General features: G+C 48.4%; 1 protein-coding gene across 1 annotated transcript; it reads right to left on the bottom strand.

Moving 5' to 3' along the window:
• Window positions 1–7,142: 7,142 nt before the first annotated feature.
• On the bottom strand, window positions 7,143–7,829 carry LOC139050145 (uncharacterized). The gene has a single exon (XM_070526362.1). It carries the CDS (start codon window positions 7,827–7,829, stop codon window positions 7,143–7,145), a length of 687 nt encoding a protein of 228 aa, XP_070382463.1.
• Window positions 7,830–11,677: the final 3,848 nt, after the last annotated feature.

Raw genomic sequence — 11,677 nt, 5'->3', positions numbered from 1 at the left:
GAATGCTATGTCAGTACCTGTGTCCTTGAGCATGCATCGTAATGCTGTGCTGAAGGGAGAGTTTTCTAAAGGACCCCTCACCAGGCCACATGGCAAATTTTGCTTATGCGCTGGAAGTTATGCGCCTTGTATGGAGTGTTCCACTGCAATAATATCTCAAATTAATTCATTAATAGCAGAGATAGAAATATTTGAATTGCCGCGAACCCATAATTTCAGGAGGCGAGCGTCACCGCCAACATAGACACTCTCTCCACATTCCCCATCTAGTCTCCCCAAGCGAAATTCCTTCCCTGCATTCTCCCATACCGGAGTATTGTGTGACAAATGCATCACGGGTTCTGCCCTCTTTTTTTCTCTCATGTTTTCTCCTGTGTGGTGCACTTTGGGTGATGGTCTCGCACGTGAGCTGTTGCATTTGTCTCGTTTCTGGCAGCGGATGATTTTGCGCGCTCTGTGCAAGAACACCTGATTAGCTGTACAAGTCACTTCCATAGTCGCGAGCACTGAGGCAGACGTGAGAGGTTGAAAGAGCATGATCGCAGCATTGGAACATGGTAGTAGAAAATTAGGTAGTTTTGTTTTCTGCATGCAAGCATGGAAACTAGCAGATGAAACTGAAGTACTACTAGATTTTTCTTGCTACGGCACAAAGTCAAACAAACATGCAGACATCTGGTTTGTATGTTTTATTTCTGTAAACTTTAATTCGTCTATAGAAGCAACAGGTTAAGCAAATAACTGATGTTGCCTTGAATACTCGGTCATTCGTTACTGTGAGACTAAAGTCCCTTCATAATTTGAATGTTACTGTGAGATTAAAGTTCTGCTTGGGTCATAAGACCTGCAGTATGTTGAAATAAATAAAGATAAAATAAAAGTACCGCCACTCTGAGCTCTGCCACCGCCATGTGACCTCTTGCGTGCCCCTTCCGCAAGAGACGGTTTTGCACCAATTTTTCTGCACAACGATTGGCCTCCTTGCCATTGCCCTTGGGAATGCGCAGGTATTGCATTTTGCTTGTGTTTTTCTTTTTTGTTGGCGCCATTTTTCTCCTTAGCTTGGCTGGCTTGGTGCAATGAATGTTGCATGCTGTGTTTCCTGCAGTGTTGTGCTAGCGCTATGCTGTGCTGTACCGCATATAACTGCAGCACAAAGTCTGAAGATGCTTATGCAGTTTTTATGGTACCACAAGCAGATCATGATGGCTTGCGCAAGAAGTAGTGGCTGTACAACATAGGCCGAAAGAACTTTGTTCCGACAAAGAACAGTTGTTTGCGAGGTAAGGCGCCTTATTGCTCCTATGAAAGCGTCTCCTAATGCTGAATTTTTAATGTGTTAGCATTCTTTAGTGAGTACCCCAGCCCATGATGTGGAAAGTGTAATGTCTTGTATTTGCACAAAAATGCATAATTTGCGAATTTACATTAATTGTTATAGCAGCGTAAATTCAGATGGTTGGAAGCTTTTAGGTGATGCGGAACAATCGAAACCAAATAAAGTTTATCAGAGAGAATTCCCATAGGAATACGTAGGGCTCCATAAAAAGGCACTTGCAAGCCTATAGTAGGGGTGGCCAACTGAAATGTGGGGGAGGCAAACTGAAATTTTGGTGTGGGCCAACTTAAATGTTGGGGTTGGGCCAACTTGAAATTTGCCAATGAGCGAATTTAGATGTGGGGGTTGGCCAGCCTAAATTTGGGAGTGGGACAATTAAATTTTGGGGTGAGCCAGCCTAAATTTTGGGGTTGGCGAACTGAAATTCGGAAGTGGGCCAACTTGAAATTTGAGCATGGGCAAACTGGTGTAATGTGATGGTACAAGAGAACATCGGTTTTCAATAGGTAGCGAAGCTCTGGAAGTGGTGAGGGTGCACATCTACTTGGGGCAGGTATTGTCGACCGCAGACCCGGATCATGAGGCTGAAATAATCAGAAGAATAAGAATGGGCTGGAGTGCATTTGACAGGCATTCTCAGATCATGAACAGTAGGTTGCCATTATCCCTCAAGAGAAAAGTGTATAACAGCTGTGTCTTAGCAGCACTCACCTACGATGCAGAAACCTGGAGGCTTACGAAAAGGGTTCTACTTAAATTGACGACGCAACGAGGTATGGAAAGAATGATGGGTGTAACATTAAGGGATAAGAAGAGAGATTGCGTGAGGGAACAAACGCGAGTTAATGACATCTTAGTTGAAATCAAGAAAAAGAAATGGGCGCGGGCAGGACATGTAATCGGGAGGGAATATAACGGATGGTCATTAGGGGTTACGTACTGGATTCCAAGGGAAGGGAAGCGTAGAAGGGGGCGGCAGAAAGCTAGGTGGGCGGATGAGATTAAGAAGTTTGCAGGACAACATGGCCACAATTAGCACAAGACGAAGGTAGTTGGAGAAGTATGGGAGAGGTCTTTGCCCTGCAGTGGGCGTAGCGAGGCTGCTGCTGCTGATGTACCACAGGGTATTGTGCTAGGCCCTTCTCTTTCTGTTGTATATTAGAAATATTGATGTAAAACCTGGTGTAGAAATTTGGTTATTTACAGATGATTGTGTTTTGTTTATAGAAATTATTTGCACTAACGATTACAACGACCTCAACACTAGTCTAGGTAATATACACGAATGATGTATACAATGGGGAACATCACCAAATCACTAAACATGAGCAAATGTGTCGGCCTTCGAGCAACTCAAAAAAATCGCCTTTCATATGCTTACTCATTAGGGTCTTTACCATTGCAAGTTGCTACAAATATCTCGGTGTGACACTGACTTCTAGCCTATCTTGGAATCTTCATATGATAATGTTTGCTCATCTGCCTTCCGCAAGCTATGTGTCCCGAAACATAAACATAAAACTGCTCCTACTAACGTCAAACTCCTCTGCTACACTACTCTTGTGCGACCAAAACTAGAATATGCGTGATTTATATTGGGCCCATATACTAAAAAATGTAACGTGGATAGTATTGTACATATTCAAAGAAAGGCTGTAAGGTCTATATTTAACAAATTTTCCGCGTCAGACTCGCCATCTAATTTATTGCAGTCTAACGGCATGCCACTGTTGCAGGCACGAAGGCAAAAAGTTAGATGAGAATTTCCCAACTTTTGAATAACAAACTAGCTCTAGATCTATCACTGTATTTATCACCTTTAACCAGCAGGCTCACCCGACACCAACAAAAGGCGCGCTATTGCCGTATTTTGCTCGCACTGACCTGTTTAAGTTTTCTTATTTTCCAAGCACCATGTGTGATTGGAATAGCCTTACTGAAACAAGTGATTAGACTGGGAACTAACATTTGTGCTGTTTCTTTTTGTTTTTGCTGCCTTATTTGTATTGGCCACCCTGGTTGGCTGAGTCCACGTAGTATTGAATAAATAAATAAAATAATTTAAATTTTCGTGCTGGCCAACTTGAAGTTTCGGGGTGGGCTAACTGAAATTGTGGGCAGGCTTACGCATCTTGGACAACTCCGGTGGAATTCCTGCATTTATTTTTATTCAGGCCTGCTCATCAGCATTTTTGCAGCAAATATTTTGTACGCTGCATAAAGTGGTGTTGTCCTCAGTACGCTGAATATTCTGCTGGCACCCCATCACCTCGCACGTCGTCTACTGTTATTCAGTCGGAAATGCAGCACTATCGGTTCTGCTTTCCGCTGGGAACAATTATGTGCGAAGATACAGCCTCTAGGTCGCACTTTTCGTGATCGTTGGCTCCGTTGCGTTTTACTGAATATCGAGACGGCTGCTTTCTTCCAGCTTGGTTTCTTTCATGGTTTCTTTCCAGCTTACATCGATGTGTGCGTAAACTTAGGTATAAAGAATGCAGACCCTGAAAAAAATTAATGGCATGTATACCCGTGGTATCGCGGGTGATGAGCGCTAGTTAGCCCACATTGCGTTTTCTCAGGTGTTGAATTTGCTTTGAATTTGGCTGCCACGCACGCATGAGTGGGTGACGATTATTGTGTGGTTTTCTCACGGATGCAGGCAATGTGCAAGGGGTGTTCACATGATCGCGCACGCTCGCTCGCACTTAAATTGCGCAACCGTCCCATTCAGTTTAGAGGCCACAGCGGGAAAGCTAATTTGACACTAAAAGGACAAACACATCGACGGGCGGTGCGCTGTCGACTATTTCATTATAAGTAGGCGTGCTTAATATACTACTGTTGTGTATAGGGGGCGCTGTCAATTATATCAAGTGTATATAAGCGATTGCCACCAGAATAAAGGCAGTTCCGTGGTTCCCCGTCAATGCATCGTCTTGTCTTATCAGTTGGCGCTTCGCGTCACAACAATCTGGCGCAGTCGGCGAAGCTAGCGAGCTAGCGACGAACTGTTTTCCCTTACCTGGCTCCGTGCTGTTCCAAGGGGCGTCACCTACGAAATGGCAGCGTACGGACTACCGCCATTACCGCCTTTCCTGGAGACTCCTGGAGATGCGACAATTCCATGGGAGCAGTGGCGCGATGATTTCACAAATTTTCTTGAAGCGACGGGGATGGACGCGCAACCGCCACTACGGAAAAAAGGCCATTCTGCTGCAATGTCTTGGGGTCGAGGGACGCCGTGTTTTTCGCACATTGGGCCCACAGCCGGCACGAACATCAGACACGACAAAAGCCGGGCCGGAGACAAGCAAACCAGCAGGAAAAGACAGGACGGAGGCAAGTGAAGGGGATAGTTACACGGAGGCGTTGAGCCTATTGGAGCGGCAGTTCTCAAGCACCGTCAACGTACTCGTCGAGCGACGTCGATTCACGTTACGTCGGCAACTGCCGAACGAGCCGATACGAGAGTACGTCAGTGCTCTCCGACAGTTAGCAAAGACGTGCGACTTCGGGCAATTCTTGGAAGAGGCTCTACGAGACAGGGTTGTTGACGGAGTACGGAGCACTGAGCTGCGACAGAAATTGCTCGTGAAGGGGTCACAACTTACGCTCGCAGAGGCAGTGGAAATGCTACAGACGTACGAGCAGGCAGCGGAGGGGGCTGCGATCTATGACCAAGGGTCGTCACAAACGGACATAGTGCAGCATGTATCTCAAGGCAAAAGTCCAGACAGCGACGCGGCAATGACGCCGGTGCGCAAGTGTTACCGGTGCGGCTCTACAAGGCACCTGGCTAATTCACAGGAATGCAAAGCACGGGGGAAACGTTGTTCCCAGTGCCACAGAATGGGACATTTTCGAGCGGTATGTGGCAGGTCGGCAGAGCGGGACGTGCGGACGGTCCGAAACGACGGCGCTAGCGAGGAGGACGTGCTCACTGTACTGGCGGTCAGACAAGTGGAACGAAGGACTTTGGTCGTTGACGTCGTTATTGAGAACGAGCCACTTCAGTTGCTGGTAGATACTGGGTCGTCGGTGTCTATTTTGCCAGACCACGTTTATCGAGCCAAGTTCGCCAACAGGTTTCCTTTGACTGCGGCTTCAGCGACGCTGCGGGATTTTTCACAGAAGAAAATTCCGGTCTTGGGATGGTTCACAGCCAGAGTTGTACGCGGGAACAACTCGGCTTGCCTTCGATTTTACGTTGTTCCCCAAGGCATGGCATTACTAGGACTGGATGGGGTCCACCAGCTGCAATTGCACATCATCGGTTCTACACTGGAGTGTTTGCACATCACGGTCAGCCCCAAGTCGCTTCCTCCTGAATTATGTGAGTTTTCCTTTCTTTTCGCTGATAAGTTGGGATTAGCGAAAAACTTCGTACAAACTGTGAAGCGGCGTACAGATGTAAAACCAGTAGCAGCGAAGGTTCGACGTTTGCCCCTGACGCTGCGAGAGAAGGTAGCGGCTGAACTGGCAAGATTATTGGACGCAGGCATTATAGAAAAGGTCAGTGCTGCGGAATGGGTGTCTCCTATAGTGGTTGTGCAGAAGAAGGATGGAACTATTCGTCTATGCGTCGATTTACGCGAGCCGAACAAAGCAGTAGTCATTGATGGATTCCCTTTGCCGCACACTGAGGAACTGTTGCATGCGCTGAGCGGAGCAGCATGGTTCTCGAAACTGGATCTTACTGTAGCCTACCATCAAGTGGAATTAGCCGAAGATAGTCGCGAATTAACGACGTTTATTACGCACGAAGGCTTATCTAGGTTCCGCAGAGTGTGTTTTGGCCTCGCATCGGCACCAGCCGTGTTTCAGCGAATGATGCAAGAAATCTTGAAAGGCTGCAAGGGCGTGATGTTTTATATCGACGACATCATAGTCTTTGGAAAGACTAAGAACGAGCACAACCGTAACCTTCGCGAGGTATTGCATCGGATCGCTGAGTCGGGGCTGCAGCTAAACCAGAAATGCTTGTTCGCTGTCAAGGAACTCTCCTTTTTGGGTCATCGTGTGAGTGCAAGTGGTCTTGCCCCACTCAAGTCAAAGGTGGATGCTGTGATTAAAGCACAAACGCCTGCCGATGTAGTCTCGCTGCGGTCTTTCCTTGGGCTCGTAGGCTATTACTCACATTTTCTTCCCAATTATGCAGAGGTGGTGGAGCCGCTGCGACGACTTCTTCGTAAAGGACAGAAGTTCGTGTGGGATCAGAGCACCGAGGAGAGCTTTTGCAGGATCAAGGAGATGCTGTCATCATGCGGCGTGGTGGCTATGTTCAATGAGTCTTTGCCTGTACAAGTGACCACTGACGCCTCGGCATATGGACTGGGAGCTGTGCTCCAGCAGGTAGTCGACGGAGAAGTACGTACAGTGGCATTCGCTTCGAGGACACTAACTCCTACAGAACGCAAGTACTCTACCGGGGAACGAGAGGCGCTGGCATGTTTATGGGCTTGCGAACATTGGCACGTTTATCTGTGGGGCCGCAGGTTTGTCTTACGAACTGATCATCAGGCTTTGGTGACACTGCTGTCCACAAATGGGGTTGGAAGAATGGTCCACGGCGAAGTCGGCCATGACCATGGATGAAGCGGAGCCGGTGCTGGTTCGTTCCGTTGCTGTTGACACTCTTCACATTTCTTCACGTGTTGCTCTAGGTCCGCGTCGATACCAGGCCACCAGACGTAGCTCCTCGCGAGTTCTTTGCATCTTACGATACCGGGATGACCCTGATGAAGTTCCTCAAGCAAGAAGGCTCGGTGTTTTGAAGGCACAACTACTCTCATGCCGTACATTAAACACCCTTGATGAACTGTGAGCTCCAAACGCTTGTATCGCCGATATGAGGGCATGCTTCGCTAGAGTGATTGGGTGACCCGCAACGGAAGCAGCTTGCCGACATCACAGACTGCTTTTCGCCTCGAACCTTATTCACTTCGTACGCCGGGGATGCGCTGTTATGCGTGAACGCCGCGCTAATCGTTGCAGTTTCCATGGCAAGAGCTCTATCTACGGCCTTTTGGAAGGTTAGCTTTTTGTCTTCCGTGAACAACACACGCTGAATGTCCTCGCGGAGCAGGCCGCAAACGAAACAGTCCCGGAGCGCTTCATCTAAGAAACTTCCGAATTCGCAACTCTGCACCAGCCTTCGAAGTTCCGCGACAAATTCGGTAATGGACTCACCGCTTCGCTGTGACCGCTTGTAAAATTTAGCACGCTCTGCGATGACAGACGACTGCGGTGCCAGGTGATCGCTCAGGAGTTTCAGGAGACTGTCAAACTCTCGTGACGACGGTGCGTCCGGTGCCGTCAGCGACTTGAGCAGCGCGTAGGTCTTCGCGCCGATGAGACTCAGGAACGCAGGAACCTTCTTTGCTACTGGAACATCGTTGACCAAAAGATAGGCTTTCAACCTTTCCTCGTACGAGCGCCAGTCACTCGTGGTCTCGTCGAAAGGTTCAATGTGGCCGATGTGACTCATGACTCACTTGGAAGTTTCGGCTGCCGTGATGCCAGTTTCAGGAATTTCACCGCAGGGAAATCTTCGTGGCGGGAAGCTTTTACACAGAGGCCAGGTTCTTCACACTGCGAATTCCGTACGGCGGTCATCCCATCCTCGTCGCCAATATGTCATGTCTGGCATCCAAGAACTGGGCGGCGTAGACGTAGCGTCGAAAGAACGTTTATTCCTGCTACTTGGCAGGCAGCCAACAAGTTACATACTGCGCGCGGTGGGCCCGTGCGAGCGGTCTTTTAAAGCCAGCACGGGCTACCCGATAAGAGATAGCCGGGCAGAGAGCATGCGCAGACAGTACGCGATAACACGCGTGCTTGGTTTCGCGCGCACACAACACCCACTGCGTATTGAACGCTGGTGTGCTAGACTTTTGAGATACAACTTCACTGTGCAGTACACAAAGGGGAACACCAATGTCGTTGCGGATGCACTTTCTAGGTTACCTTTGACCTCTGCAGAGGACGAACCGGTGGAGGAAGTAGTTGCTGTGGTTTCCAGCATGATCACTAAGAGTGAGTTGCAAGCAGAAACAGCTGATGATTCATTATTAAATGAGGTGGCGCAGCATGTTACGTCCAGATGGCCGGAAAAGGGCTGTTTAGCTGGACATTTAAGGTCTTTTTTTCGTATAAAAGAAGAGCTGTCGGTGATAGACGGGCTACTGTGTCGCGCGGAGCGGGTCGTTCCCCCATCGACACTCACTTCCAGGCTGGTCATGATGGCACATGAATCACATCCAGGCATTGTAAGGACCAAACAACGGTTAAGGGAACAGTACTGGTGGCCCGGAATGGACAGGGATGTGGAATCGCTGGTTAGCAATTGTGCTATCTGCAAAGCATCAGATAAATCGGCAAAAACCGTAATGGCCCCATTGGAGCCAGTAAAGTGGCCCGAGAAGCCGTGGGAAAAGCTGGGAATCGACATCGTTGGGCCGATGGAGCGAGCCCCTCCGGAGTGCAGGTTTGCAATCACTATTATTGATTACCACAGCAAGTGGCCCGAGGTGGCATTTGTGTCCACAATCACTGCACAGGCAGTAGTGAAAGTGCTTTTGGAACTTTTTGCGAGAGAAGGGTACCCGAAAAGCATTGTGACTGACAATGGGCGTGAGTTTATGTCGACATGTTTTGAGCAGTTTTTACGAGATCGGGGAATCCAGCATTGTGTTGCAACATTGTATTACCCGCAATGCAATGGTCAGATTGAGAGGTTCAACCGCGTTAATTCTCAAGGAATATATTCAGGTTGCGGCATTGGAACGAAGACCACTGAAGGAGGCAATCTGGGACTACCTGGGTGTTTACAGGGCCACCCCACATGCAATTACAGGAGCGTCACCGGCTTACCTACTGCATGGAAGAAGACCCAGAACAAGATTGGATGTTGTTGGCCTCCCAGAAAGGGAATTTTTCGAGGAGCCGCGTGCCGCCATGGAAAAGTTGAAACAGCGCGTTAAGGAGCAGCAACAACGAACAAAAAAGTACACCGATGAAAAACGAGGTGCCAGAGCGTCTACCATTGAGCCAGGAGATTTCGTAAAAATAAAGCAAGGCGGACCAAAGACGAAACACAAGTTTTCTTTGCCGATCCAGGTGAAGAGACGAGTGGGCACGAATTCGTTTTTGCTGGCAAACGGTACGAAATGGAACGCATCAAAACTAACAGTAATTGGTAAAGTTGGGACAGGACAGGCGCTGGCTGACGCGGTTACAGCGCAACGCCTGCAGTGCGGCCTCGGGGTTTTCCTGCGACCTGGATCTTCACATAGGGAAGATGGCGGAGCAAAATGCCCCTACTACCATCGAGAATCAATCTGAAATGACGCGATCAGAAGACATCGAGGGAAGCGCCAGCCATTCTGACGGTGCACAGCCCACAGTAACGGAGTCTATTCTAGAGGTTCCCGATCAGCAAGACAATTCTCGATCGCAATTGGCCACAACCACAGCACCATCTCGCACCAGGCCGGAACGAACAAGAAGAGTGCCAGCACGATATCAAGACTACGAGCTTACCTGACAGTAAGAACGTCGTTCGTTTCATGTGATGTGAAGTGAGTGCGCGAAAGTGGATTGATTTTATTTCCTTTCTTTTTTTTTGTTAATGAGGGGGAATGTGTTGTGTATAGGGGGCGCTGTCAATTATATCAAGTGTATATAAGCGATTGCCACCAGAATAAAGGCAGTTCCGTGGTTCCCCGTCAATGCATCGTCTTGTCTTATCAGTTGGCGCTTCGCGTCACAAGTACCTGCAGTGCACATGCGCGCGCAGGCAAGAAAAAAGAAATGCCAAACACAGAGGGATGTGTCGCAAGCAATACTAGATCAGATGCACAAAGTAAAGCATCTTATCATGTGGCAGAAAAAAAAAAAAATGTCTGGATTTTAGAACTCGCCTCAAAGCTCCTTTTACATCGTATGCTCTATTCGTAGGGCTTTAAGAAGTAGTCAACCTCCTCATAAACGTTACCTTCAGCATTCTAGATGCTGTTATCACCATTTTTCAACATCTTCCGTACCACTGGGGCGTGCAAATGGCCCAAAATCAGAGGCCTCCATTGAATGCTCCCGTCCGCGGGAGCCAAGGAGAAAAAAGCGTGCCGTGCGCAGCGCGCTCAGTCGGCGCGTGAGGAGAAGCGAGGAGGAAAGCGCTGCGGGGCGGAGAGTGTCGCTACTTTCACTTTATCAAGGGGCCTAGATGTGAGACGTCACGGCACCGCCATCTTAGACGCACTTGAAGTGTAATCTCCGGCTGGGGCACGGCGCCCGCGAGAAGGGCCAACGGCGTTTGATTTGAAATTTGAGCTGTTTTTCTGGCACGCAGGGATGTAATACTCAACAGACATGGTTGTTAGCGCACACTGTATGCACTGTGCTTGTCAGCTCAAGATGGCCAGACCTGGTGAGGGACCTTACAAGAACAAGCTAAAGGTACTAATAATTGAAATTGCTAATTTAGCCACATACTCCAAATTACATATCTGAAATCGTCGCACGTGTAAAAATATCTCCATGACGTGTATAAGGGGACATGCTTTTTAGGGTTAGAGTCGACAACAATTTCCAAGGAATCTAATTATTGTGAGTCTGCCACTTCACTTGAGTATGTGGTCCTGCTAACAACTTGTACTTCAATGCACATTCTTAAAGGGTGCCCTCACTAGGTTTAGCCACTTTTAACAAACGAGCGTAGCGTATACATGACATGCTGACAATTGCGTCCGCTCAGAAGTATTATACGGTGCTGTGTGCTGCGAAAACTTCCGGAAGGCCCACGTGGGAGCGGCCCGCTTCGTGAGGACTCACGATCTGCAGGACTTCGCAATGACACGAGAAATTACGTTAGGCTTGTGCCGGCTGTGCGTTCCTCAGCTCTGGTACGGGTGAAGACGGGGAAGGAAAACTGCTTGGAAATGCTACTAGAGGGAGAGTATGCCTCTGCTAGGCAGCGGCGTCCGTTCACCCCCTTGAAGCATGGTGTCAGGATAGTTAATTACTTCTGTAACCTCCAATAACGAATCGATTCGAAAGTTATTTAGGTAAAATGCCTCTTAGACGGCCTTCACAGCTTCCAGTGTGTAAGCGAAATTTGCAATGGGGCCAGGTGAAGGATTCTCTAAGCCTCGTTCACATTTGGACGCGAAAACAACGGGAGGAGCAAAAGTAGGTGGAATTTCTGCACAGCGCAGCATTGTGACGGTTTGCATTTGATGTTATCATCTTCACCGCTTCTGTGATTGCCACTTTTGCAGCTTCCCCCTGTGCAAATGACTTTTCAAGCTATCTCCGAGTGGTGACAAGGCATGCGTT

This window comes from Dermacentor albipictus, chromosome 9, assembly GCF_038994185.2.
Source record: "Dermacentor albipictus isolate Rhodes 1998 colony chromosome 9, USDA_Dalb.pri_finalv2, whole genome shotgun sequence".
Taxonomy (NCBI): Eukaryota; Metazoa; Arthropoda; class Arachnida; order Ixodida; family Ixodidae; genus Dermacentor; species Dermacentor albipictus.
Note: the sequence above shows the minus strand (reverse complement) of the source record. Positions and strands in the feature narration are given on the sequence as shown.

Excerpts from the sequence above, each read along its gene's own strand:
- LOC139050145 (XM_070526362.1), bottom strand. The coding sequence starts at position 7,829 with ATGAGTCACATCGGCCACATTGAACCTTTCGACGAGACCACGAGTGAC.